The 27,958-nt window shown below is 55.1% G+C and overlaps 2 protein-coding genes across 10 annotated transcripts; one reads left to right on the top strand and one right to left on the bottom strand.

Annotated features, from left to right (window-relative positions):
- Positions 1-20,680, top strand: LOC100595158 (serine hydrolase like 2). Of its 2 annotated transcripts, XM_030815427.1 has the most exons (12): positions 1-122; positions 1,049-1,198; positions 1,332-1,445; positions 1,767-1,808; positions 2,156-2,175; positions 2,607-2,681; positions 4,410-4,519; positions 6,194-6,273; positions 12,845-12,879; positions 17,145-17,227; positions 18,724-18,817; positions 20,238-20,680. In XM_030815427.1, the coding sequence occupies exons 1-12, from the start codon at positions 101-103 to the stop codon at positions 20,412-20,414; spliced, it is 1,002 nt and encodes a 333-aa protein (XP_030671287.1). In that variant the 5' UTR covers positions 1-100; the 3' UTR covers positions 20,415-20,680. The 2 variants fall into 2 exon arrangements, with proteins under 2 accessions (XP_030671287.1, XP_030671288.1); XM_030815428.1 differs by lacking the exon at positions 1,767-1,808 and having other exon boundaries at positions 80-122.
- Positions 2,540-27,958, bottom strand: RRP7A (ribosomal RNA processing 7 homolog A). Of its 8 annotated transcripts, none has more exons than XR_004030906.1 (8): positions 27,856-27,958; positions 26,145-26,287; positions 24,198-24,323; positions 23,336-23,453; positions 22,870-22,967; positions 22,287-22,485; positions 20,987-21,125; positions 2,540-2,767 (listed from the first exon to the last, which is right to left on the bottom strand). XR_004030906.1 is itself a non-coding variant. In XM_003264837.4 (7 exons), the coding sequence occupies exons 1-7, from the start codon at positions 27,926-27,928 to the stop codon at positions 21,040-21,042; spliced, it is 843 nt and encodes a 280-aa protein (XP_003264885.1). In that variant the 5' UTR covers positions 27,929-27,958; the 3' UTR covers positions 16,449-21,039. The 8 variants fall into 8 exon arrangements, 4 of the variants coding, with proteins under 4 accessions (XP_003264885.1, XP_030671291.1, XP_030671289.1 ...); XR_004030909.1 differs by having other exon boundaries at positions 22,301-22,485; XR_004030905.1 differs by lacking the exon at positions 2,540-2,767 and adding an exon at positions 8,480-8,842.

Genomic DNA, 27,958 nt, shown 5'->3' with positions numbered 1-27,958 from the left:
ACAGCCTAGAAGTAGGGCCTGGAATTGCAGGATTCACTCCCCTCCTGCAAGCTAGCCAGGCTTGAGGGAGTGACGGCCGCGCATTGGCCAGACGAGAGCGATGGGTGAGAACGCCACACCAGGTCGCCTTAGAGTCACCAGGTCGCCTTAGACTTAGATGGGACGGGGAGGCCTCGCGCGAGCGCCCCACTGCCCACCCACCTGGTTGGGACTGTGGAGAGCGGGATGGAGTGGAGGGTTCACCGACCAAGTCGCCCTTCTGGGTGTCGCAGCTCCTTCCTCGGCAGTCCCGGGGCGTGAGAGCGCGACCAGCCGGGAGGTGGGGGCCCCGGGACACGGCCGCACGTGGCCTCGCAGGGTTCTAGGAGCCCCTGAGTTAGCCGAGCGTGCGCGTGGGTGTCGGGGGCGCGCAGGTCTCCAGCCCGACAGGGACGGCGGAGGCTGCCCGCTGTGGGGGGCGGCGGTGGGTCCTGGAGTCCCACCGCCTGCCCTAAATTTCCACTCCTCCCCGTTGCCCAGTGTGACCTTGGGCATGTACTGCAGCTCCCAGTGCCTCAGTTTCCTGCTCTGTGGAGTGAGAATGACAGTGGTCCCACCTGCTGCTTGTGTGAGAGTTTCGCACCCCTCTGGCCCTTGGGAAAGGCTTAGGAAACTGGCTGTTTACTCCGGTTTTACAGGAAAGGAAACTGAGCCTCAAGACGTTTTAGTAACTTGTCCAAGGTCACCCAGCCAGCAAGTGACGGGGTCCAGGCCTGACCAGCGCCCCCGCCCCAGCACATTCTGGAAGGTTCTGCCCCAGTTTAAATGGGGTGCATGCTATGAGGCCTGTCCCAGGTTTTTCTGCCTTAGCTTGTCTTTCCCTCCTCTGGGAGTCTCCACACCCATGTCTGACTCTCTCCCTATAACCTTCTGGGGGCAACTAAGGGTCTGAGTCACTCTGGGCATGAGTCCCTGGCTCAAGTACATCAGGCAGAGATAAGGGGCTCAGGGAGCACCAGCTTCATGGATGAATGATTGAAGGAATGAAAGACCCGGCTCTGGCTTTCAGGTCTGATCTCAGAGCTGAAGCTGGCTGTGCCCTGGGGCCACATCGCAGCCAAAGCCTGGGGCTCCCTGCAGGGCCCTCCAGTTCTCTGCCTGCACGGCTGGCTGGACAATGCCAACTCCTTCGACAGACTCATCCCTCTTCTCCCGCAAGGTGTGAGGCTGGGGCTGAAGGGAAGTCCAGGGAAGAAAGTGGGCAAGAAGGTGAGGGGGGAGGTCTGCAGGGGAATGAGACAGCTGGCATAGACACCTCTTCCTACCCTCCAACCCACTTCTCTCTGTTTCAGACTTTTATTACGTTGCCATGGATTTTGGAGGTCATGGGCTCTCGTCCCATTACGGCCCAGGTGTCCCATATTATCTCCAGACTTTTGTGAGTGAGATCCGAAGAGTTGTGGCAGGTAAGAAGCAGAGTGTGTATTTTTCGGCGGTGTGGGGGGTGCTCTAGGGCACCCCCTCTTATCACTGGAGTCGGGGTAGGATCCAGGAAGCAGCGCTGGCCTGGGAGTGGGGCCTGGGCTCTGGCCCCAAGTCTGCCAGGAATTCACGGGAGATCTTGGGAAAGTTGAAGAGTTCGCTTCCTCCAGTGGGTCCCCCAGGCTAGTCTCCTGGGTGGACACACCCCAGATGCTGGGAAGGGATTTCCTGAGCCCGGGGACTAGAAGCGAGATCGCGGTCTGAGCCTGTGCCCAGCCGGACCTTCTGGCTCCTTGCATTTCCAGCCTTGAAATGGAATCGATTCTCCATTCTGGGCCACAGCTTCGGTGAGTACACTGGCCAGGAGCTGACCGGGCCCGGAGTAGGGCTGGGAGGGAAGGATAGGAGCTGCTGCCCCATCCCTTTCCCCTGCAAAGAGAGATGAGAGGTTCAGTCAGAGATTGACCACTGTACCCTCTGACCTCAGGCAACTGCTGCAAGGGACACAGGGATGAGGGAAATGTGGTCCTTTGAGTGGTCAGGTCTGATGAAGGGGCCATCACGGCCCAGTGCTGAGCCCCCAGCCACCCATATGGTGCCCCCCACTCTCTCCACCACTGGTGGGAAGAAGCTTTAGGGTATGCAATTGGGGAGGGAGTGAGGGAATGTCACCCACAGCTCTTCTGTCCCCCAGGTGGCGTCGTGGGCGCAACGGTGAGTAGATGGCTTTGTCTGGCCAACTGGGGCTCCCTTGGGTGGGGTGGGGAGGGGGGCACAGAGGAGGAAGGAGAAGGTACCTGGGACAGAAGGTGCCTCCTCCTGTCACAGGGATAGTCGTTATACCAGGAAGTTGGTGTAAACGGTGGAGACTCCTGGTAGAGTTAATGTTTCCACACCCCCATACCCAGTCCCACAGCACCCTGGAGTCCAGCCATCACCAGGGTCTGGAGCTCAGTGCTGGGTGCACACTTAGGGGCGGTGGGGGAAGGCACACCATAGGATAGAAGATTCTCCTCTGGCCTCTTGGTCAGCAGCCTCCCCCCAGCCTAAAAGATGTTTCGGGGAACTCCAGGGTCCCCAGGGAAAGGCGGGAGTGTCCTTTCCTTCTTCATCCTATTCGTTCTCCCCTTTTGGCATCCTCACAGTTTTCCTGTACCTTCCCCGAGATGGTGGATAAACTTATCTTGCTGGACGCGCCGCTATTTCTCCTGGAATCAAATGTGAGAAGCGGGCTTTTGTGCATGCTGTCATTAGGGAGGACCTGGGCCCCGGGCAGTGCTCCCAGCCCTGTCTCCTTTGGTGGACACTAGGGAAGCAGGAGGAGGTGGCAGAGGGTGGGAAAGGGGAGTCAGGGACACGCTCCCCAACAGAGGACAGGCTTCTGCTGCTTATACCCCTAGCAGTGGTCAGGAGAAGGGGTGTGGGGGACCCCTTGGAAACTGGATGTGTGGCTTGGGATCTGCAGAATGCCAGGCTGATCATGCAGTGGCAGATGGTGGAAGAGGGCAGCAGCCATGGGGTGGAGGATGTTCTAGGGCACACAGCTGGGCTGGCACACTGCACTCCCACCTAGTCGAATGCCTTTGCACTGTGTACACATTGCACCACCACACATGACAGCCCTAAATATGAACTGATGGAACAAGTACTGACCCCTCTGACCACCACTACCCATAACCAGTACTGTCCCTGCATCTGAGTCCTGGCCTGGTTTACCTGCAGGGTGACCGTTGGCAAGTTACTTTGCCTCTCTGGGCCTTAGTTCCCGCACGTGTTAAATGAGTTTGGGCTCAATGACCTGACCAGCTCTGACATCCTGTCATTTTCTTGCCAAGGTCTCAGCCTCTCAATTGTGACACAACTCTCATCAGTTTCAGTTTTCTTGTCCATAGAATGACCACAGATCGGCCGGACGTGGTGGCTCACGCCTGTAATCCCAGCACTTTGGGAGGCCGAGGCAGGCGGATCACCTGACCAACATGGAGAAACCCCATTTCTACTGAAAATACAAAATTAGCTGGGGGTGGTGGCCCATGCCTGTCCTCCCAGCTACTCGGGAGGCAGAGGCAGGAGAATCGCTTGAACCCAGGAGGCGGAGGTTGCAGTGAGCCGAGGTCGTGCCACTGCACTCCAGCCTGGGCAACAAGAGTGAAACTCCGCCTCCAAAAAAAAAAAAAAAAAGGATGACCACAGATCCCATAAGGACAAGAATCATGTCCATCTCTTTGTCACCACATCCCCAATCCTGGCACCTAGTAAGGGCTCAGTAAATGTTCCTTGCATGAGCTCAGCTAGCTCAGGGGCTATTGTAAGGATCCAGTTCACAGATGGCAGACAGCAGACACTCCCTTCTTTCTGCATTTCACCCACTGAATTGACAAGCGCAGTGCCCCCAGGGGCTTCCTCCTGGGCGAGTGAAGAGGGGCATTTAGTCCTCTTGTCCTCCATTCTCAGGGGTGGGTAGATGGGAGTTGCCCCTCTCTGCAGCCCTAGGCAGTGGGCCTGAGGCTGTCCTCACAGAGTGAGCCACACATCGTGGGGGAGCTTGGAAGCCCCAGAACTGTGCCCTTTCTGCCAGTCCCTTTCTGCCACTGAGAATGATGGCATTCCTTGAACCAGATGAAATCGCCAACCCCAGATGGTTCATGGCCTCCGGACCCTAATTTCATGCCTTTGCAAAGCACTTGGCAGTTGACAGAGATTCCCCTTCCTCGCCATCATCCCACCTGATCTCTTCAACTGTCCCTGGCCGCAGGCAAGACCAGGCTGGCTGTGACTGAGACGAAGTAAAGACTCGTTCAGAATTGTAGGGCTGACTAGCCAGGGCTGGGGCTGTGTCCCCCTTTGCCGAGAGGGGCTCAGCTGACAGCAGAGGGCAGGGCTGGGAGAGGCGGAGGCCTCATCTGCAGCCTGGATCCCTGCCCACCCAGCCAACTGTGCCTCCTTAGGAAATGGAGAACTTGCTGAGATACAAGCGGAGGACCATAGAGCATGTGCTGCAGGTAGAGGCCTCCCAGGAGCCCTCGCGCACGTTCAGCCTGAAGCAGCTGCTGCAGAGGTGGGTGCCCGGTGTGGAGAGGGAGTTTGCGGGATCCAGGGGAGGACACCCCATAAGACATGGGGAAGGGTCTCCCTCTCACCCAACAAGCCTGTTTCTCCCTGGGGTCACGCTAAGCACCAGGCTTCCCAGGGTCTTCAGGGATGTTATCTCCTTTCCCTCTGCCCCTGTTCCAGCCATGCCCCTTACTTCCAATACCCTCCCCACACCTCTCACGCACCCGCCTCTGCCCCAAGCACATGCTGTTTCCACGCCTTCTCTCCCCTCTGGGACTCCAGCCTGGGCTCCCTTACCTGGAATTCTCCCCTGCGCTTGCTCACTGGCTTCCCCACTCCTTGGGGCCTCAGCTGGGAACCCTGCCCTGACACCCCCAGGCGAGCTGTCCCTCCCTGCCCTGCAGGTAACCACACTGTCCAATAATAGCCTATTGAATCCGCTGTTTCCCGAGGCGTGTGAGCCCCGCAACCCCCACTATGGCTGATTTGGTCATGTTTGTGCCTCCTGCATCTGGCGGTGGGCCTGGTAGGTCGCAGCTCCACACATATTTGTTGTCTGAAGGAGGAGAAGCCCCCCACTGCCCCACCACATGCACGCGCGCACACACACACACACACCCTGCCGCTGTAAACATGCCATTGAAACACGGGACACAGTCCAGGCGCAGTGGCTCACACCTGTAATCCCAGCACATTGCGAAGCTGAGGTGGGAAGATAGCTTGTGCCCAGGAGTTAGAGACCAGCCTGAGCAACAGAGCGAGACCCTGTATCAAAAAAAAAAAAAAAAAAAAAAATTAGCTGGTCACGGTGGCACACGCCTGTGGTCCCAGCTACTCGGCAGCCTTAGGTGGGAGGATTGCTTAGCCCCAGGAGGTCGAGGCTGCAGAGAGCCACGATCATGCCACTGCACTCCAGTCTGGGTGACAGTGAGACCCTGTCTCAATTAAAAAGAATAAAAGGGCCGGGCATGGTGGCTCACGCCTGTAATCCCAGCACCTTGGGAGGCCGAGGCGGGTGGATCACAAGGTTAGGAGATCGAGACCATCCTGGCTAACATGGTGAAACCCCGTGTCTACTAAAAAATACAAAAAATTAGCCAGGCATGCTGGTAGTGAGCACCTGTAGTCCCAGCCACTTGGGAGGCTGAAGCAAGAGAATGGCACGAACCTGGGAGGCAGAGCTTACAGTGAGCCGAGATCGCGCCACTGCACTCCAGCCTGGGCGACAGAGTGAGACTGTCTCACAAAAAAAAAAAAAAATCACGGGACACATGCACCCTTTGTAGGTGACCTCCCTTTTGCTGCCCTTCTCTTTTTTTTTTTTTTCTGGAGACCAAATCTCACTCTTCCCCAGGCTAGAGCGCGGTGGCACAATCTCAGCTCACTGCAACCTCTGCCTCCTGGGTTCAAGTAATTCTCATGCCTCAGCTTCCCAAGTAGCTGGGATTACAAGCACATGCCACTACGTCCAGCTAACTTTGGATTTTTAGTAGAAATGGGGTTTTACCATGTTGGCCAGGCTGGTGTCGAACTCCTGACCCCAGGTGATCCGCCCATCTTGGCCTCCCAAAGTGCTGGGATTACAGGCATGAGCCACCGTCCCCAGCCCTCCTTTCCTTTTTATCTGACCTCCTTTTTGTTGGCCCCCAGGCACCCAGCATCCTTCTGTCTCCCCCAGGTTACTGAAGAGCAATAGCCACTTGAGTGAGGAGTGCGGGGAGCTCCTCCTGCAAAGAGGAACCAAGAAGGTGGCCACAGGTAAGGGACTCTGCTGTCCAAGGCCATTTTATATTTATCACTATTCTTACCGAGGATGTCAAGGACTTGCCCTAGACCAGGCAGGATATTAAGCGCTTTGCAAGCAGCATCTCACTGAATCCCCCTCCTGCCTCACCCTCATCCCATTTACAGCAGGAGAAACCAAGGCTCAGCATTGCCGAGCAACCCGGGTGAGGCCATACAGCTACTGCACATCCCAGAAAGCCACGCTCTGGGAGAGTTTGGTCAGGTGTCTTGGACTAAATGTTGGTGAATGTCGCGGCCATGCTCTGCTGGACCTGGGGTGGGTGCCCAGCGCCAGGGGCAGGCTGTGAGGACGTCCCAGGGGCTGAGTGACTTGGGAGAGGCTTTCCACAATGGAGAGGTGGAGCTGGTCTGTTGGTTTCAGAGCAGCTTCTGGCACAAGCGATTTCTGTACTTTGCTTTTTACCCAGGAATTTTTTTTTCTTTCTTTCGTTCTTTTTTCTTTTTGAGACAAGGTCTCACTCTGTCACCTGGGCTGGAGTGCGGTGGCACCATCATGGCTCACTGCAGCCTCCACCTCCCGGCTCTAGAGATCCTCCCACCTCAGCCTCCTGAGTAGCTGGGACTACAGGTGTGAGCCACTGTGCCTGGCCCAGGAAATCTTTTCTAAGGGTCCGCTACAGGCCCGGCTCAGTGAGGCTGCAGTGAGCAAGACCCGACTGTCCCTCTCAGTGGGGCCAGACCTCCAGCATCATAACTCCAGGGGCTGCTGCACACAGATGGCGCCCCCTGAAGCAGATGATCAACAGGTGAACAGGCACATGAGCGGTTAGACATTCTCTAGATGTAACGAAGGAAATACACAGTGCTCTAGAACAGACTCGTGGCGGGGCCTGCTCCAGAGGGGTGGTCCAGGAGGCAGCTCTCCCCAGGTGAGGGAACAGCTGGAGGGAGATGGTGTCGTCGGATGGAAAATGTGCTAAGTTGGGCAAAACAACCCAGCTTCCTGACACTGCCAGCTCAGTGATCTTGGGACAGTCCCTTCCCTTTTAGACTCCCCTTGTTTGCTCAGGTGACAAACAAGGTCTTGGGTTTTTGCGCTCATCGGACCAGGCGAGGTGGGCCTGTGCCTTCCCTTTATAAAGTGCTGAGTGAGGCAGGGGTCAGAAACTCCAGCACCTGGGGGCGGGGGTGGGGGTGGGGGTGGGGGCGTGTTGTGGAGTTGAGGGTGCAGGCTGGGAGGAACGCTATGGGATGCATAGGGACTTTGGAGCTGAAGCCAGCCCACCCTGGTAGGCAGCTGGGCTGGTGCTAATCAAGTGGGAATTCAGTCTCGTGTGACCAGAATTGCCAATTGCTCAACTCTGCAGTTGATCTGCTGAGGTGTGTATTTTTAGGTGTCATGAGTCCAGAAATGGACAGCATCCCCTCAGGGTCTAAGGAGCGGCACCTGTGGGCTGTTTTGGCCTCGGGTCGCCAGTTTGGGACCCGTTGGGTCTTCGTGATCATCTTGAACCTTTATCTTGCCTCCCTGGAAACCCATCATGGGGAGGGGAGGTCAAGGACCCCAGGCCCAGGCTTCCTGGACATGCCTCACAGATGGCTGACCTAGGGAGCCCCAGGCACAGAAGTGAGCTATCGGGAATGAGGCCAGGGAATTCGATTAGGGCCAGGTCACAGGAAATAGTGAATGCAGGATGCTGACCAGGCACCCCTATGTGGGTGTCAGGGGAGTGAGGGAACAGGCAAGAGGGAGGGCTGAGAAGGAGGTGACCCCCGGGTCTGGGGAAGTGGTCAGCTGGCTGGAACATTGTGTGCGGATAAGCCCTTTGCAGCAGTTGTGGCCTTTTGGGACCCAGCGTTAACCTAAAAGAAGACAGTACCCAGCCAGAACCCCCCACCCAGTGCCTCAAGGACAATGTAGATTGCTCCCAAATGCTTCCCTCCAGCCCCAGAGCACCTGGGAGTTCACATTCTATTCTGCAGCCGGGCAGACAACTGGGATAACCTCCCTCCCCTGTCCCCATCATCCAACCTGATCCCTCCAGAATCTGATGCTTAAACAACCAAGACACCTTCCCCTAGTTCCGGAGTTCAGGGTCCAAGGTCAAGGCCTCGGCAGGGCTGGTTCCTTCTGAGGCTGTGAGGGAGAATCTGTTCCCGCTTCTCCAGCTGCTGGGAGCCTCAGGAGCCCTTTGCTTTGTCTGTGAGGTCTTCCGGGTGCGTTACAGAGTGGGTGAGACGGGGAGGGCTCGTGGAGGACGCAGAGTGGGGAGGGCAGCGAGCATTGTTGGAGAGGCTGCAGCTCCACTTCCTCCTTTGAATAGGAGGGTCTGGGTGGGCCTCACGAGAAGGTGACTTTTGAGCAAAGCAGTGGAGGTGCGGGAGCTGCTCCCATGGACTCCAGGAGGAGAGAGGAGCTGGCAGGACAGGCCTGGAGGTGTGAGCTGGTGGTGCAGGATGGGGAGAGAGCAGCAGAGATGAAGTCTTTATCTTCTCATCTAAGTTCACAATACTGGCTTTCTGGAAACCATCTTGAGGTGTTCCCATGAAGGAGGGAGGAGCCCACTCTGCCTGGGGTGCCCTAAGGACAGAGGGACAGTCTGTGTCAGTATCTGGCTCCTGGCTAAGCATATTCACACATGCCTGTAATCCCAGCACTTTGGGAGGCCAGGTGGGAGGATCGCTTGAGGCCAGGAGTTCAAGACCAGCCTGGGCAATACAGGGAGACACCCCCATCTCTACAAAAAATTCAAAAATAAACGGCATAGTGGCACACCTGTGGTCCCAGCTACTTGGGAGGCTGAAGTGGGAGATTCACATGAGCCCAGGAGTCTGAGGCTGCAGTGAACCATGATTGTGCCACTGCACTCTAGCAAGACTCTGTCTTTTTCCTGTGTTTTGTTTTTTGTTTTTTTTTTTTAAAAAAAAAACAGGGTCTTGCTCTGTCACTCAGGCTGGAATGCAGTGGCGTGACCTTGGCTCATTGAAACCTCGGCCTCATGGGCTCAGGCGATCTTCCTACCACAGCCTCTTGAGTAGCTGGGACCACAGGTGTGCAGCACCATACCTGGCTGATTTTTGTTTTTCTTGGTAGAGATGGGGTTTTGCCATGTTGCCAAGGCTGGTCTCGAACTCCTGAACTCAAGCGATCCTACTGCCTCGATCTCCCAAAGTGCTGGGATTACAGGTGTGAGCCACCATGCCCAGCCAACCCTGTCTTAAAGACAAAACAAAAATATCTGGCCCCTGAAGCCCCGTGCTGTGGGGGGGCTCAAATCTTCATCATAAGCTGGGCTGCATTCAGGTTACAGGTACGATTTGTTTAACTTGTGCAGTTGAAACAAAAACATTTGGCATGGGGGGAATTTTGAATAGATTGCCCATATTTTATTTATTTTTTATTGTATCCTTTTTATTTTTTGGAGGAAGGGCACAAGGGCCAGAGCACAAGGGCTATTATTTTAAATAGAAAGATTTTATGTAAAAATACAGATTTCTAGTCCAGGCACAGTGGCTCACGCCTGTAATCCCAGCACTTTGGGAGGCTGAGGTGGGCGAATCACCTGAGGTTGGGAGTTCAAGCCCACCCTGACCAACATGGAAAAACCCCGTCTCTACTAAAAATACAAAATTAGCCGAGCGTGATGGCGCATGCCTGTAATCCCAGCTACTCGGGAGGCTGAGGCAAGAGAATTGCTTGAACCCGGGAGGTGGAGGTTGTGGTGAGCTGAGATCACACCATTGCACTCCAGCCTGGACAACAAGAGCGAAACTTCGTCTCAAAAAAGAAAGAAAGAAAGAAAATATGTCTTTTGTATGGCTTCTGGAATTTGAGTCATAGTTAAAAGGTCATGCTTGATACTAATATTATTTTGGGTCTGGCACTTGCATTTAAATATTTACTACACTGGATCCTTATCTAGTGTACAGAGTGAGGTTTGAATCTGTCTTCATCTTTTTCCAGATGGCTCCTCAGCTGCCTAATGCCATTTTTAGGCAAGTCTATCTTTACCCTGTTCATGTAAGGGGCTGCCTTGGTCAGACACTGAATGCCCATCTGTACTTGGCTCTGTCTCTGCCTGCCTGTCTCTGATCTTACTGTACCACACGTTTTAAACTGAGGCCCAACTCAGATGACGAAGTCTTGCTTTTGTCATCCAAGCTGGAGTATAATGGCACAATCTCGGCTCACCGCAACCTCCACCTCCCGGGTTCAAGTAATTCTCCTGCCTCAGCCTTCCAAGTAGTTGGGATTACAGGTGCCCACTACCAGGCCTGGCTAATTTTTGTATTTTTAGTAGAGATGGGGTTTCACCATGTTGACCAAGCTGGTCTCGAACTCCTGACCTCAGGTGATCCACCTGCCTTGGCCTCCCAAAGTACTGGGATTACAGGCATGAGCCACTGTGCCCGGCCTGAGGATTTTCATATCTGACGGGACCGTCTCCCTTCATGGCTCTTTTACAGAGTTTTTCTACTAGTCTTTTTTTCTTTTCCTTTTTGAGACAGGGTCTTGCTGTGTTGCTCAGGCTGGATTGCAGTGGCAGGATCTCGGCTCACTGCAGCCTCTGCCTCCCTGGCTCAACCCTCCCACTTCAATCTTCCCAGTAGCGGGGACTACAGGTGTGTGCCACCATGCTCGGCTAATCTTTTAGTTTTTTTGTGTAGAGATGGAGTCTTGCTCCATTGCCCAGGCTGGTCTCAAGTGATCCTCCCACTTTGGCCTCCCAAAGTGCTGGAATTACAGGTGCCTGACCTCCTGCTATTCTTGCCTGTGTAATTTTTCCACGTGAACTAGAATCAGGTGGCTTAGGCCCCCCCAAAAAAATCTTGTTGGTATATCATATATGTATAGTTTTTTTAGTGTTTTATTATTTGTTTGTTTGATTTTTTGACACAGAGTCTTGCTCTGTCACCCAGGCTAGAGTGCAGTGGCACGATCTCAGCTCACCACAACCTCCGCCTCCCGGGTTTAGGCAATTCTCATGCCTCAGCCTCCCGAGTAGCTGGGACTACAGGCGCCCACCATGACACCTGGCTAATTTTTTTGTACTTTTAGTAGAGATGGGGTTTCACCATGTTGGTCAGGCTGGTCTCCAACTCCTGGCTTCAAGTGATCCACCTGCATGGGCCTCCCGGAGTGCAGGGATTACAGGTGCAAAATATGGTGCCCAGCCCATATATGTATGTTTAAATAATAAAATAATAATGTTAATAATAGTAATAACAGTAACCTGTGTACCCATCACACAGCTAAAACAATGGCACAGCACCTGTTCCTTTGAACCCTCTCCGGCCCCTCCTGGACCCCACCCAGAGGTAAACACCTGTTTATTCATTCAGCAAGCACTTTGTGAGCCCCTCCTATGTGGCAGGCACAGTTCTTGGTCCTGAGGATACAGCTGTGAACAAGACAGACCGAACTCTTTGTCCTCCTGGAAGCTGAACTCTAGCAGAGGAGAGAAGCAGTCAATAGGCAAAGGATCAAGTGACTTAGAAAGTGCTATGGAGGCTGGGCATGATGGCTCACACCTGTAATCCCAGCACTTTAGGAGGTGGGCAGATCATTTGAGGTCAGGAGTTTGAGACCAGCCTGGCCAACATGGCAAAACCCTGTCTCTACTAAAAATACAAAATTAGCTGCGCGTGGTGTTGGGCGCGTGTAGTCCCAGCCACTCTGGAGTTTGAGGCAGGAGAATTGCTTGAACCCGAGAGGCTGAGGTTGCAGTGAGCCAAGATCACACCACTGCACTCCAGCCTGAGCGACAGAGGGAAACTCTGTCTCAAAAAAGAGAAAGTGCTATGGAGTAAAATAAGAAGGAGTGGTGGGGAGGCCTGGCCATGAAGGTATTTGAGAAAGATTTATATGGGGGAGGGAGCAGCCCTGCCTCTTACCCATGTGGACACCTGCAGCTCTAGTCCCCATGTGTCCTGCTGGACGGGTCCCATACAAACACCCCTCAGTTCACGTCTCCATACCTTCTGACCGCCGGCAGCTTCCAGCTTGCGATTACCATCAGGGCCACAGTGGACCCTCTGCCCCTTCTGGACACTCCCATATAGGCCGTTCTTGAGGGGACATTGCTCGGGAAGGAACTGCTGGGTGTTCAGTCTGCAGCTGAGGACGAGTTGTTGGTACCATCGGGATGGGGGCAAAGAACCAAGTCAGCGCCCAAAGCTGAAGCTGGGCACACCCAGGCCTCACAACTCTGCCCATGTTTCTTTTTTCATTCAATGTCTTCTCAACAAACGATGACACCATTGGTACTTATTTGCTTCTTCCTAGTGGCTAAAGGTATGAATGAGTGAGTTTCTCAGAGATGAGAGCTCCACCATCCACGCCCTTTGGGGTGGCCGGTGAGGTCCCATGTGGGCTGACAGGTCCGTGGCCAGGTGGCCATGGTCAAGCCCTGCTCCAGCTGGACCCCAGGACAGGGAGTCCTGGGCAGTTGAGGACGTTGGGGGCAGGTGGGAGAAATGGGCCCTGGCTGGAAAGGCCTGGGGAGTCCCAGCAAAGTCACGGAGCGTCCCCTGACCCTGAGAGACAGCATTGACACCACTGTCTTTGTGCTTCCTCCTCCAGGTCTGGTTCTGAACAGAGACCAGAGGCTCTCCTGGGTGAGTACCACTGCCTGTGGGTACCCCGCCAAGGTTTGCCTGTTAGCGTCTTTGTCGTTTTTGAAAATTCCAGGCCAGGTGTGGTGGCTCACACCTGTAATCCCAGCTACTCAGGAGGCTGAGGCAGGAGAATCACTTGAATGGGAGGCAGAGGTTGCAGTCAGCCGAGATAGCACCACTGCACTGCAGCCTGGGTGACAGAGCGAGACTCCATCTCAAAAAAAAAAAAAAAAAAGAAATTACATAGCTAACATAATACATAATAATTGTCAATTTAACCATTTGTAAGTGTGCACTTCAGTGGCATTAAATACAGTCGATGGAGGTGAGGAGAAGAGGGAGACATTCCAGGCACTGGCTGCTGCACAGGGAAAAGCTCGAAGTCAGCTCGGTGCATCTGTTGAGAGGGAGATTCCTGATAGAGGCTGTGAAGATTAAAGAGGGGAGGGGCAGGATGACAAAGGTTCTCAAAAACAGCGTCCCATCTGGAGGCCTGAAAGTGTGTCACTGGAGCACTTGTATTAATAGAAACTTGGCCATCTCTGCCATTGAGGGGCTGTAGGACCTTGGGCAAGGTGCTTACCCTCTGAGCCTTGGTTGTCTCACGGGCAAAAAGAAAGTGCTTTCATTCACTCAGCTGGTTTATGAGCAGCTTGGCTAGGGGAGTCAAGCCCTGGGCCTGCCTTTGAAGGGTTGTTGTCGAGACTAGGTGAGCTCATGTGTGTTGAGTGGCCTCGCACAGTGCTGTCGCTTCAGGTGCTCATGGCCTGTGCTATTTTGTGATTGTTAAAAAATGGTAGAACACTGGACACATGTGAGACACTGTCATTAGAGGTGGGGACACTCTAACTGCAGGGAGACCGCTGAGAGCTGCTGCCCAGGCCCAGGCTAAGAGATGAGGCTTTTGGACTAGGGCATCAGCCAATGGTCTGGGAATGTTAACATGCTTGTCTTTGATCCATGTGGCATTTGTTCTTGAGCATGGTGTCAGGTAGTGATTCGTTTTCTTTTTTTTTTTTTTTCATGTTTTAAAAGTTCTAGTTTTCTTTAATTTTATTATTACTATTATTGATATGGAGTCTTGCTCTTGTCACCCAGGCTGGAGTGCAATGGCACCATCTCAGCTCACTGCAACGTTCACCTCCCAGGTTCAAGCGATTCTCCTGTCTCAGCCCCCAAGTAGCTGGGATTACAGGCACCCAGCACCACACCTGGCTAATTTTTGTATTTTTAGTAGAGATGGGGTTTCACCATGTTAGCCAGGCTGGTCTCGAACTCCTGACCTCAGGCGATCTACCTGCCTCAGCCTCCCAAAGGGCTGGGATTACAGGCATGAGCCACAGTGTTGGGTCTATTTATTTTAATTTTAGAGACAGGGTCTCCCTCTGTCACCCAGACTGGAGTGCCATGGCTCAATCATAGCTCAGCCTCAAACTCCTGGGCTGAAGTGATCTTCTCACCTCAGCCTCCCGAGTAGCTAGGACTACAGGTGTGCACTACCACACCCAGCTAAGTTTTTTACTTTTGTACAGACAGGGTTTTGCCATGTTGCCCAGGCTGGTCTTGAATGCCTGGGCTCAAGCTATCCTCCCCCCTCAGTTTCCCAGAGTACTGGGATTACAGGTGTGAGCCACTGCACCCAGCCATTGTAATTGTTTTTCTAGATGAACAGCTAGTTATTCCAATACCAGCTGTTGGGTGGTCCTCCCTACCCACCGAGGCTCACTCACTGCTGGTTTGTCCCTTGTGTGTGCTGACCTTTGTGGTGGGAGTTTATTGCCAGATCCTAGTCAGTCTGGCTTTTGGAGATGCCCCCTTTCCCTGTCCTTAGGGACCATGGCTTATGTGACCTGTTCTGTAGTGGGAGCTGTGGTCACCCATAATGCTGGAAGGAGGAGGCTTCCCAGGGATGGAACGACTTCGTTAGGACATAAACTAAATTGCAGGAGATACACATTCCAAGATGGGGCTGGTCCAAAATTCTTTTTTTATTTTTTATTTTTTAAATTTCTGTCCAGGTGCAGTGGCTCACGCCTATAATCCCAGCACTTTAGGAGGCCGAGGCAGGCAGATCACTTAAGGCCAGGAGTAAAAGACCAGCCTGGCCAACATGGTGAAACCCTGTCTCTACCAAAAAATACAAAAATTAGCCAGGAGTGGTGACACACACCTGTAGTCCCAGCCACTCGGGAGGCTGAAGTGGGAAGATCACTTCAGCCCAGGAGTTTGAGGCTGCGAGAGCCATGACTGAGCCATGGCACTCCAGTCTGGGTGACAGAGGGAGACCCCGTCTCTAAAATTAAAATAGACCGAACACTGTGGCTCATGCCAGGCTGGTCTCGAACTTCTGACCTCAGGCGCTCTGCCCACCTCGGCCTCCCAAAGTGCTAGGATTACAGGCGTGAGCCACTGTGCCTAGCCTAATTTTTGTATTTTTAGTACAGACAGGGTCAACTTTACCTGTTCACCTTGTGGCCAGGAAGCCCCTCCTGTGTGCCGGCCCAAAAGGCTTGGTCACACCCCACTGTGAGATGTGGCAGCTGACATATGAGAGCACGCAGGCCTTGGGAACAGTATGGGAACCCCTGTTTCAGGGAAGGCACCTCAGGTCATTTTGGTCTGAGAAGCAGAAAATAGCTGAAGGGCCAGGGTTGAAACCAGGGCAGTGAGTTTTCACGGGTGTATGTGTGTGTTCATAGCAATTTTATATTCATGATGGTGGAGGTGGAGGAGTATTGGGTGTGATTTTTTTTTTTTTTTTTTGAGACGGAGTCTCACTCTGTCACCCAGGCTGGAGTGCAGTGGCGAGATCTCGGCTCACTGCAAGCTCCGCCTCCTGGGTTCACGCCATTCTCCTGCCTCAGCCTCCTGAGTAGCTGGGACTACAGGCGCCTGCCACCACACCCGGCTAATTTTTTGTATTTTTTAGTAGAGATGGGGTTTCACCATGTTAGCCAGGATAGTCTCGATCTCCTGACTTTGTGATCTGCCCGCCTCGGCCTCCCAAAGTGCTGGGTGAGCCACCGCACCCGGCCTCCGGTGTGACTTAATGGAGCTGGTCCTTACCGGAGCTTCCTGGAATTAATCCACTCAGCTGCATTTATGAAGCTTCTCCTCTGTGCTCCATGTGCTGAGAACTAGGGATAGAGAAAATTCTGAGAGCTCCTGCCCTTAGAGTCCCCAGATCAGAGCAGCACAGTCCAATGGAAGCAGAGTGTGAGCCTCGTGGAACCTGACATTGTCTACCAGCTATATTAAAAGAGGCCCAAGGCCAGGCTCGGTGGCTCACGCCGTAATCCCATCACTTTGGGAGGCCAAGGCGGGCAGATCACCTGAGGTCGGGAGTTCAAGACCAGCCTGACCACCATGGTGAAACCTTGTCTCTACTAAAAATACAAAATTAGCTGGGTGTGGTGGTGCATGCCTATAATCCCAGCTACTCGGGAGGCTGACACAGGAGAATCGCTTGAACCCAGGAGGCGGAGGTTGCGGTGAGCTGAGATCACGCCATTGCACTCCAGCCTGGGCAACAAGAGCAAAAAATAGAGAAAAAAAAAAAAGGCTCTATAAATTCTCCTCATATTTTTATTTAACATCCACAATGTGATTTAAGATGTAATCAACATAAAGCTTGATTGTATTATTTTGCATGCTGTTTTCCAAATCCAGCTTCGTGTCACACCTACAGCACATCTCACTTGAGCTGGCCACATCCCCACCATCCAGACGTGAAACAGTCACAAGACAGGGCAGGCAGGGCCGCGGAGGGGGCTGGCAGGGGCCACCATGGAGTGCCCATGCTGCACTGTGGTCCCAGCAAGTTTCTTCCTCCTGGCAAGAAGCCTGTCCCAGGCTGGCAGGGGACAGTGTGAGGTGCAGCCTATGGACTGGGAAAGGGGTGTGAAAGGGCCACACCTAAGTCCTAAAATCCAGGCCCAGAAGTGGCCCAACTCACTTCTCTGCCTTTAATCACACAGCCATACCCGGTGGCAAAGGAGTATGGGAAATGGAGTCAGGCTGGGTAGCCACGAGCCCAGGAAGAGGGGAAAACAGACTTAGAGAGGGCAGGAGTCTCAGGCCACCAGCGGTTAAAGAGCCTTCGATGAGACGGTGATGTGGTGGGGTCCTGGGCTCAGACCCAGGGTGGGTGGCTAAGGTGCCCTCGCCAGGGCTTAGCCACCCCAACAGAGATGGGTTTCGTGCCCACGAGAGTGCCTGTGCCTTGTGACCTCACCATTGTGAATTCACCGTTTTTGTCTCTGCAGGTAGAGAACAGCATTGACTTCATCAGCAGGGAGCTGTATGCGTATTCCATCAGGAAGCTGCAGGCCCACGTGCTGTTCATCAAGTGAGTCTGGACTCATCCCTTTCAGTCACCCCCAAGGAGACATGGGCACCAGGAATCTCTGGGAGGGAGCCCTGGCATGAGGTTCCAAGTTCTCTGCGTGTTGACCACACCACTGAGGCTCGATCTTTTTTGGGAAGCCCCCCTGGCAGCAGGGTCATGGAAGGAGGTAGGTCAGAGCAGGGGAGGGCTCGGGCACCAGAGGATGGGCCAGGGCTGGCCCATGCCTTTCCACAGATGTCAGCCGGGGGGCATGCCCAGGTAAGGCTCCATAACCAGTGAGCCCAATCTCAGCTCACTGCAACCTGGATTCAAACGATTCTCCTGCCTCAGCCTCCCGAGTAGCTGGGACTACAGGCGCCCACAACCACGCCTGGCTTATTTTTGTATTTTTAGTAGAGACGAGGTTTCACCATGTTGGCCACGCTGCTCTCCATCTCCTGACCTCATGATCCACCCGCCTCGGCCTCCCAAAGTGTTGGGATTACAGGCGTGAGCCACTGTGCCTGCCCCACCATAGACGATTTTTAAGCCATAAAAAGAAACGAAGCACTGCCACGGGCTCCAACATGGATGAACCTTGAAAACATTGTGCTAAGTGGACGAAGTCAGACACAACCGTCTACGTGTTGTATGACTGCATTCACGTTCAAGTCCAAATAGGGCACACCACAGAGACAAAGCCAGGTCATGTTTGCTCAGGACCAGAAGCCTGTGGGGTGTGTGTGTGAAAGTTCAGAGGTTCGGGATTTCTTTCGGGTTGATGAAAATGTTCTGTAATTGTGACGATGGTCTCACAACTCAATGTATTAAAAACCACGGGATTGTAGACTTTTTTTTTTTTTTTTTTTTTGAGATGGAGTCTGGCTCTGTCACCCAGGCTGGAGTGCAGTGGTGCAATCTCAGCTCACTGCAAGGTCCGCCTCCCAGGTTCACGCCATTCTCCTGCTTCAGGCTCCCCAGCAGCTGGGACTACAGGCACCCGCCACCATGCCTGGCTAATTTTTGTATTTTTAGTAGAGACGGGGTTTCACCGTGTTAGCCAGGATGGTCTCGATCTCCTGACCTCATGATCCGCCTGCCCCAGCCTCCCAAAGTGCTGGGATTACAGGCTTGAGCCACCGCGCCCGGCCGGGATTGTAGACTTTCAGTGGGAGGATTGTTAAGATGTCAATTCTCTCAGAGCAAGTGTGGGCTCCAGAGCCTGTTCAGATCCCAGCTCTGCTGTTCAGGGCTGACTGTGGCCAAGTCCTGAACTCCCTGCGCCCCAGCAAGGCTGTGCCTTCAGCACTCGCTTGCACCTGGCTTGTGCCAGCAGAGCGTGAGGTGAGATTAACTGAGCCTCAAATCCAACCCAGGGTCAAGGGACCCAGCTGTGGGAGCTGGGGTAGCCCAGGCTTTGGGTTCTCCTCAGAGGCCTGAACCCAGGGCAGGATGGGGGCAGTGCTGGGAGGCGGTTCTAAGATGAACCCCAACAACCCCAACTCCTCACTTGCCAGAGCAGTCCACGGATATTTTGATTCAAGAGAGAATTACTCTGAGAAGAAGTCCCTGCCGTTCATGATAGACACGATGAAATCCACCCTGAAAGAGGTAAGGCGGGGCTCAGGCAGCTGGTGTCCGGCTACTGTCGCCCACTCTGGTCCCACCTCACCCATCTCTTCTCTTGCACTGGGAAGAACCCTAGTCTGCCCCCAGGCCCAACAAGTGACCACCAGGATCTATCAGGCCTCACGCGCCAGTGGTCAGTCCCTAGAGGCCTGGGGACACAAGTAATCAGAATTAAGGAAACAGAGACCTTTGGTGGGGAGGTTCTTTTATCATCCTCAAACACCCACCCCTCCTTCTTGGTGCCAGGCATAATTAGGTGACCCAACTGCCAGAGAAAGTCCCACATTTTTTATTTTTTGAGAGACAGGGTCTCATTCTGTTGCTCAGGCTGGAGTGCAGTGGCTCAGTCGTAGCTCACTGCAGCCTCAAACTCCTGGGCTCAAATGATCCTCCCCACCTCAGCCACCTGAGTAGCTGGGACTACAGGGGCATGCCATCATGCCCAGCTAATAGTCCCATTTTTTTTTTTTTTTTTTTTTTTGAGACGGAGTCTCACTCTGTTGCTCAGGCTGGAGTGCAGTCGGAAGATCTTGGCTCACTGTAACCTCCACCTCCCGGGTTCAAGTGACTCTCATGCCTCAGCCTCCTGAGTAGCTGGGATTACAGGCACCTGCCACCATGCCCAGCTACTTTTTGTATTTTTAAGAGATGGGGTTTCACCATGTTGGCCAGGCTGGTCTCAAACTCCTGACCTCAGGCGATCCGCACACCTTGGCCTCCCGAAGTGCTGGTTTTGCAGACGGGAGCCACCATGCCCGGCCTAGTCTCACATTTTATAGGCTCCCAAACCACAGCAGAACACCTGGCTGCCTCATCCCTCTGCACCCATCACACCAGTGGGCGTGCTGGCTGTACGTGGGGGTGGCCTTTGCCCAGGTTCCTGGGAGCACCTGGTGTTTTATGGTCACCTACCCACAAACACCTGACCCTGGGGCCTCTGCAGGTTTCTTGGCGTTGTCACCACAAAGGGAAAAAGCCCACCTGTGGCTGGCCGGCCGCCAGGTCAGAGCCAAGGCAGGCAGGGCCTTCCCGTCTGGCTTCTTGAAGGCAGACACAAGTCTGCAGGCTGCCCACGTCATCTCATTATCTTTTCTTACGGGGACCTCTTCTGATACAATCACAGCAACCCTGGCCTCGGCCCCGCCCTGTCCCTGCCATGCAACTTCACAACTCAGCTGGCCTAGACTCCTGGGAAGCCTCCAAGTCCCTAGAGTTGGACACCTACTAGGGTGCTATGGACTGTCGGGGCTCCAAGGAGCTGAGTGTGGGGGAAACTCACTGTGGGAGGCGCTCCTGACCTGCAGGGAGCTGGAAGGCTGTGGGAGGGTCCTGACCCCAGGGCCCATGGAGCTCCCTAAGCTCTTCTGGCCACACCTCACCACCCACCCCCTCCCCTCTCCAGCGGTTCCAGTTTGTGGAGGTCCCAGGCAATCACTGTGTCCACATGAGCGAACCCCAGCACGTGGCCAGTATCATCAGCTCCTTCTTACAGTGCACACACACGCTCCCAGCCCAGCTGCAGCTCTGGGCCTGGAACTATGAAGACCTAGTGCTCCCAGACTCAACACTGGGACTCTGAGTTCCTCAGCCCCACAACAAGGCCAGGGGTGGTAGGGACAGGCCTCACTGGTCTTCAGGCCCAGCCCAGGATGGTAGTCAGGGGAAGGAGCGAGATTCCAACTTCAACATCTGTGGCCTCAATGGGGAGACAGAGTCTGGGTTCGAGGGCTGCTGTCTCCTGGCTAATAATCTCCAGCCAGCTGGAGGAAGGAAGGGCAGGCTGGGCCCACCAAGCCTTTCCCTGCTGCCCAGCTGGATGGAAAATAAAAGGTTCTTGTATTCTCACTGCTTTTGAGGCGGTTTCGTTGCCAGCAAGGGCTTTTCCATTGAGGAAAAAGGGAGAACAGAACAGATTCATCCAGGGTCTTTCTTTGAGAGGAGGGGGTGGAGGCAGGAGGCGGAAAGGGCAAGTCCTCCTCTGGGCACGCCTGGGTCCCCAGGACTGCTGAAGCACAAGACCTGAGGGCTGGCCTGGTCCTTCACTCCTGGCCTGTGTGGACTCTGATGGGGCTGTTCGATGTGGTGGCCTTCAACCTGGGGCCGGTTCGCCAGAGCTCGGCCTTTCGGCGACAGCTGCAGGCCCTGCCTCACCTCATGTTCCTCCTGGCCCTGCACCTCCAGCCATCCACTGCGGCTCTCACAGCTCAGTAGGGTCGGAATTTGCGCTGGGCCCGCAGCAGTTCAATCCTCTGCTTGTCCTCCTCGAACTTCTTGCGCAGCTGCGCTAGATCTGGGGGTGAAAGGAGGCGCGGGGCAGGGTCAGACAGCGCGCCCCAGGGGGAGCCGGCTTGCTCATGCCCTACCCCTCCTCCCAGTTACTGTGGGGGTGGGGCTATGTCTCCCCCACCAGCCCATCCCCCTCCCAGCTCTGCTGTGGGGGCAGGGTCTGGATCTTGTCAGGAAACGGAACACAAGGGCAGGCCGAGTCCAAGGGCAAGGCCAAAGTGGGAGATGCTGGCACCCCTAGCCTGGAGATGAAGCCCTAGCGACAAAGCAAAGGTACCCGCCCCCCCCCCACCCCTGCACAAGGGGGAAGGAAGGAGTCCTGACCGCTCGGCCTGGAGGAACCCTGAGAATCAGTGAAGGGACCCCAGCCCTTGTGCCGGTGAATGCAGATGGCAACTCTGGTCACTGGGTGGCCCAGGTCAGTGGGAGGCTGATGGCATTGAGGGGGAAGCTGAGGGTCTAGAGCGAGCACGAGTGGAAGCCAAGAGGGCCAGCAAGGCAGGGAAAGCACCAGTGACTGGGCGGGTGGCTCAGGGCCTGCCACAGAGCCCATCCCTGTGCCCTGGCCAGGGCCAGGAGAACCCTCCCCTGGGCCCACAGGGAAGCTGTACTGTAGACAAGGACACCAGGCAGTGGGGCAGGAGGCTCAGCCGCAGCACCAGGAGTGGGACAGAGTCGATCGGGCGCACAGCCATGGGAGGGTCCTGTGCAGGCCCACCTGACACACACCACACACACACACAAACACACAACAAACACACACCCACCACCAACAACCCAACACACATACTCTGCAGCACCTTCTCTGCACCCACAGTGGGCTCAGAAGCCTCCTCTGCACTTGAACTCCTTGTTAACTGGAGGCTGACGAGTGCCAGCACTAAGTGCACAGGGGCCCAGAGGTGGGCACTGATGACCTAGGGTCCCCACCCACTGAGCAAATGCATCTGCCTGGGGGGTGGGGGGTAGGTGATCGGGGACCACCACACAGGGTGCTCCAGGCTGGGCCTCTTTCCACTGAGTCTGGTGCGAGCCCTGTGCTTAGGGACGCCCTCCCTCCTCGACCACCAAGTCCAGTGCCCACCCTCAGGAGCACTGGCCACAGCCCTCATCCATGGCTGGGGCCAAGGCCAAGGGGTCTGAGGATGGGCTGGGGGTGGCTTACGCTCCATCTTGCTCTCTCGGTGCTGCCAGGCGTAGAAGTTGAGCAGCTCTTTTCGGGTGCGCTTCCGTCTCTCCCTCTCCAGCACCCGCAAGCTGGCTGCTTCAGTCCGGGGGAGCACAGGCCGCCGGCCCCGGCGGGTCACCTTCACCCAGCCCTCCTCGTCAGGGACCCCCTCCTCCTCCTTGGCCTTCGCTTCTTCCTGCAAGGAAGGTGATCCCGTCGTGCGGTGGGCACCTGGGACCTCCTGCAGCCTCCAGCAGCGTGCCCTCCATGCCCTCCTCCCAAAGTCAGAACCGCCCTGAGCCCCGCAGGGGAGGGCTGCTCCCCTCCTCCCAGCACAGTGTTGGGGCTAAGGGTGGTGGGGAGGGCACGGACCTGCCGGCGCTGCCTCCTTCTCCACTATAGACCATGTGGAGACTACATGTGTCACCCAGCCAGGCAGCCCAGGATCCAGCAGGGAAACAGGGAGTCTGGCCTCTACAGAGTGGCCCAGGACAGGCCGCCACCGCCCTCCCTCTGGGGCGCCACCTTCCCACAGCTACACAGGCGAGGCGGTGCTCAGCTGACCCTGCGGGGCCTCTACCTCAGCGATCTTCTGGTCATATGCCTCCATGAATGTGTCCACTTCCACCCTCAGGGCCTCAGGGTCGGGCACGGAGTCTGCGTAGTCACTGATCCACTCTGAGGAAAAAGGGAGCGAGGAAATGGGGCTTCCTCAGGCCTGGCATTTGGGCCCCCCCCAGGGCCTGCCAGGCAAATTGGGACCTTTTCACACAGGGCCCGGGGCACAGGTGCTAAGGAAATCCCAGGGGCTACAAGCTGGGCCCTCGCTCTGCCTGCCCAGATGCCTGTGCCGCTCTATGCCAGGGGCTCAGGCTAACGACTCCCCTGTACCCAAACACAGCCCCATGGTCCTCCTGCCCAGGCCTCCACACGCCGCTCTCAGGGAGCACGGACTTGGCTTGTGACATTCGGACACTGTCCCCATAGAGTGTCCTGCCAACCCGGAGCCCAGAAAGGAGGTGCCAGACACCTCCCGCAGTACTAACTGTGAATGCCACTCTTCACAGGGTGGCTCTCTGTGGACACCAGCAGGGGGCCCTTCAGGGCCAAGGCCGCTGACACCCCACTTGGCTTCTGGAACACCACGTAGGCTACCTGGAAGCCCTGAAGAGAGAGAGAGATGTCATATATGTTGGGGGCTCCTTCCCACGTCTGGCGCAAGGTCTCCAGGCCTGCCCTCAGCCTAGCCGGTGGCTACACCAGGGGAGATGGTGCTAGGCTATTCCTGAGTCATGAAGAGAACCACGGGCCATCCCATAATCCAGGTCAGGGGCAGCCACACTTCCAGTGATCCTGCTTCTGTGGGAAGTGACAGCGGTTCCCTACTCCTCCCCAGGAAGAGGGGATACACAGGCTTCCTTTCTTCCAGTCACGGGAGGGATGCGGTGAAACGCAGGGGTCGCCCTGGGCCAGGGCAGGTTTTTGGAGGCCAGGCCTGGGCCCACACACCATGCCAGATGCCACTGTGTGGGGAGGAGGTGTGGGCTCCAGGGCCACTGGGAAAGCTGTGAAGAACAGTGCTCCTGGAGACCCGGCCCCCAAGCCTGGGGAAGGAGCTCCCTCTGGGGAAGCAGGAGGGGAGCCGGGGAAGGCCCTGCAGGCGGCCAGCAGAGATGGTCCCTGAGCTTTAACATGGGACGGAAAAAGCCAGGCAGGAGGTGCAAGGATGTGGCAAATCTGGGAAGGAATCGCAGGCTTTGTCACCCGGACAGTCTCCTACACCACACACGGTGAGGATGGGCTCAGGACCAGAGAATGCTCTGACGGCCCACTGCCAGCTCCCCCAACACACTGGGGACAATGCCCCACCCCCCTCACTCTAGTGGACCCCGGTGCTTGGCGGCTCACCGGAACTGGCTTGGGATGAAAAAACTTCGACCTTGACTCCTTTGGGCTCTCGGCCAGGTCCGGCTTCTCCTGCAACTCTACAGACTGGACGAGGCCACAGGAGGACAGGAGGCGGGACAGGCTCTCCTGCCACAGGGAGAGGGAAGCCAAGTGTGAGCATCCGCAGGGCCATCCCAAAGCCTCCCTCCACCAAAGGTGGCGCTGCCAGGGGTCCAACGCTGCTGAAGGACTCAGAGCCACAGCCACATCTGCCCAAGCCAGGAGCCTGTGGGCACCATGGCCTCCGACCTGTTCCCCAGGAACAGGTTTTTTTTTTTTGAGTTGGAGTACTGCTCTGTAGCCCAGGCTGGAGTCCTGCAACCTCCACCTTTGGGATGCAAGTGATTCTTGTGCCTCAGTCTCTCGAGCAGCCGGGATTACAGGCACCCACCACCACACCCGGCTAATTTTTGTAGTCTGAGTAGAGACAGGGTTCTGCCATGTTGGCCAGGCTGGTCTTGAACTCCTGACCTCAGGTGATCCACCTGCCTCGGCCTCCCAAAATGCTGGGATTACAGGCGTGAGCCACTGTGCCCGGCATATTCCTGCTCTCTCATTGGAGACAGGTGGGGACATTCTTGCTGTTATTCTGATTTCCTATGACAAGTTTTACTACCTGAATCAGCAGTAGTGACCCTATGCTGTGACAGTCAGGATGATGGTTGTCTGTGGTGGAGGCAGCGGGGGTTCTGGGATGTGCTGCTGTGTCTCCACCTGGGTGCTGACTACACAGGTATGTTCTGTCTCTGGGATGCAGCGAGCTGGACACCTGCCACTGGGGCCCTTCCTGGCACACATGCTGTACTTCAAAAAGGGTCAGAACTCACACCCCCTCTTCTACATGCTGCTTTTTTTCTCTAAGTTTAGAGGAATCTTTTACAAATTAGGGTTTCTTTTTTGAAAACAAATCAGCAATTCCCTTGGCCAGGGACGGTGGCTCACGCATGTAATCCCAGCACTTTGGGAGGCTGAAGGGGGCGGATTACTTCAGGTCAGGAGTTCAAGACCAGCCTGGCCAACATGGTGAAACCTTGTCTATACTAACAATAGAAAAATGAGCCGGGCATGGTGGTGGGCGCCTGTAATTCCAGCTGCTCGGGAGGCTGCGGCAGGAGAATCACTTGAACCCGGGAAGCGGAGGTTGCAGTGAGTCGTGATCACTGTGCTCCAGCCTGAGCAACAGAGGGAGACTCTGTCTCAAAAAAAAAATAAATAAATAAATAAATAATCCAGCAATTCCCTTAGCTTAGTTTTTGTTAAAAAAAAAAAAAAAAATTAACAGTTGTGTTTGGATAGAATTAGAGGCACTTTTTATTTTCTTATACTTTCCTACTTTTAAATTATGGACATGTACAATCTGGAAGAAAACACATAATTCAAACAACTTTGGGTAATATGTAAAAATGCCTTGGGCTACTTAGGATTATACTTTTTTCTCTTTTTTTTGAGGCAGAGTCTCACTCTGTTGCCCAGGCTGGAGTGCAGCGGCGCAATCTCGGCTCACTGCAACCTATACCTCCCGGATTCAAGGGATTCTCATGCCTCAGCTTCCCGAGTAGCCAGGACTACCCACGCACGCCATCATGCCTGGCTCATTTTTTATTTTTTAGTAGAGATGGGATTTCACCATGTTGGCCAGGCTGGTCTCGAACTCCTCACTTCAGGTGATCCACCTGCCTCAGCCTCCCAAAGTGCTGGGATTACAGGCATAGCCACCGTGGCTGGCAGGATTATACTTTTAAAGACATCTTTAAAAAGCCAGTTTCCTGACTGGAGATCAAGGTAGCCCTCTTGACACTCTCCTCTGGGGCTCCCATTAGCTGTGTCCGTCTCACCACCAAGGACTTGGTGGAGGCCATGGGAGCCCCCACCTTGAGCCCACAGGTCTCCTCCCAGACACTAGCTCACCTCTGTGCAGTATGGGGGCACATTGAGGACAAAAAGAGTCCTCTTCTGAGGCCAGGTGGACTTGGTGCCTTGCCGAGCGTCGTGTGCTCTCACATAGAGGTAGTGAGAAGCCTGTTGCTTTTCAGAGAACTTGATTGGAATAGCTGGAAAGGAAATGGGAGGGGAGGGATGGCCAGGCTACTCTGAGCTGAGGCCAGCGAGACACTCACACAACTTCCTTTCTCCACATCCCTATCTAGTCCTATCTGTTCATCGATCCATCCATCCCTTCACCAACCGCCCCGACCCTACCTTTTGGCAAAGCCTGTGCGGGCTCTAAGAGTCTGCCCAGGAGGGCCTCCCAAGGCGGTGCAGGGAGAGAGAAGCTAAATGGGCAATGATTACAGATGGGGGCGCAATGAGAGGGAAGCTCGAACCCTGCAGCTCTTGGGAGTCAACACCAAAATCCTAACCATGGCTGAAAGCCCCGTGAGACCCTGCCTGCCACTGTGACCTCTTCTCGTACCATCTTCCCCCAGCACCTTGGATTCTCCCTGTTCCCGCGGGTACACCAGGGCCTCACACATGCTGGCCTCTCTACCTGGCGTGTCACCCTCTTCCCTCCCGCTAATTTCAGGTTTAGTTCAAACATGACTTCCTGAGGAAAGCCTTAGCATCACCCCCAGCCCCTCCTGCCAGGTCAGATCCCACTGCCTGTGCCTTCACAACTTCTCTTAACAGTCTGTAGGCTATATTGATGAGATTCTTTGGTTAATCTTTGGCACACCCATGACTGTAATCCTCATGAAGCTAGGAACTGGTGCTATTTTTCTCACACCTCCGTATAGAGGCATAGAGCTGCAGTCCCTGAACTCAGGAAGCTCAGTTGCAATAATGGAGAAGACAATTAACAAATAAGCATACAGCAAACTTGTATCAATTGTGAAAGAAACATTACAGGGTGATGGGGTGGCAGAGGTCTTCTTTCCATAAGCCATCACGGATGGCCTCTTTGAGGAAGCAACATTAAAGCTCAGACCAGAAACGCCAGTGTGCAACAAACCGGCACAGCACGTGCAAAAACCCAGAGAGGGAAAAAGCACGTTCCCTCAGAGGAACAGAAAGAGCTTTAGGTCGGCACCAGCCAGACCACGTAGCCCACACAGGTTAAGCAGTCCGGTTTTTGTTTTAGAAGCTACCTGATAAAGCCACTGGAGGGAATGCAGTGGGTGTGGGGCCTATCGTGGGCGTGTCAGACATGATCTAATCTAAATGGCCTTAAAAAGAACGTTCTGGCACGTGGGTGGAGAACAGAAACAGGGGCAAGAGGAGAAGGAGGGCAACCGAGTAGGAGGGCTTATAACAGCCCAGGTAAGAGCTGATGGGGGCTGGACTAGGAGCAGAGGCGATGAGAAGGGAATGGGCTCACCTGAACAAGCGGGTGGGGACGGAAATGGGTTTGCCCTGGGTGAGAGACGTGGACAGAGGTGGGCTCACCCAAGGAAAGCATTGACCAAGTTGGGCTCGCCCCAGGAGAGTGAGCACGCAGAAAAGCGCCGAGTCGGTCCTCGGGACCCCGGAGCCTCAAGACTTGCCGAGCCTGGGGCCACGGGCCACCGGGGCTCACACCCAACCGTGCGGCCGCTCCTGGGGACCCCCGGCCGCCGCCAATCCCCAAACACCTCCCGGCGATGCCTGGCCGCCCCCGGTCCCGCGTCCCGGAGCCCCTCACCTGCGTAGCCCAGTGGGCTGGGGATACAGTCCTCCGGGTGCCGCGCCGCGCGCTTCCTCCTGCGCGCCACCATCTTGCCACCCGGGAGCGCGGAGGCCGCCGG

This window comes from Nomascus leucogenys, chromosome 7b, assembly GCF_006542625.1.
Source record: "Nomascus leucogenys isolate Asia chromosome 7b, Asia_NLE_v1, whole genome shotgun sequence".
In the NCBI taxonomy this organism is placed as follows: domain Eukaryota; kingdom Metazoa; phylum Chordata; class Mammalia; order Primates; family Hylobatidae; genus Nomascus; species Nomascus leucogenys.
This window is presented reverse-complemented; position numbering and strand designations above follow the sequence as displayed.

What these genes read in the sequence shown, in the direction of transcription:
- LOC100595158 (XM_030815427.1), top strand. Translation starts at nt 101, where the DNA reads ATGGGTGAGAACGCCACACCAG. An exon ending in CATCCCTCTTCTCCCGCAAG is followed by an intron (nt 1,199 to 1,331) that starts GTGTGAGGCTGG and finishes TCTCTGTTTCAG; the next exon opens with ACTTTTATTACGTTGCCATG. An exon ending in TGAAATCCACCCTGAAAGAG is followed by an intron (nt 18,818 to 20,237) that starts GTAAGGCGGGGC and finishes TCCCCTCTCCAG; the next exon opens with CGGTTCCAGTTTGTGGAGGT.
- RRP7A (XM_003264837.4), bottom strand. Translation starts at nt 27,928, where the DNA reads ATGGTGGCGCGCAGGAGGAAGCGCGCGGCGCGGCACCCGGAGGACTGT. An exon ending in CAGCCCACTGGGCTACGCAG is followed by an intron (nt 26,288 to 27,855) that starts GTGAGGGGCTCC and finishes TTTCCTTTCCAG; the next exon opens with CTATTCCAATCAAGTTCTCT. An exon ending in TGCCCCCATACTGCACAGAG is followed by an intron (nt 24,324 to 26,144) that starts GTGAGCTAGTGT and finishes TCCCTGTGGCAG; the next exon opens with GAGAGCCTGTCCCGCCTCCT.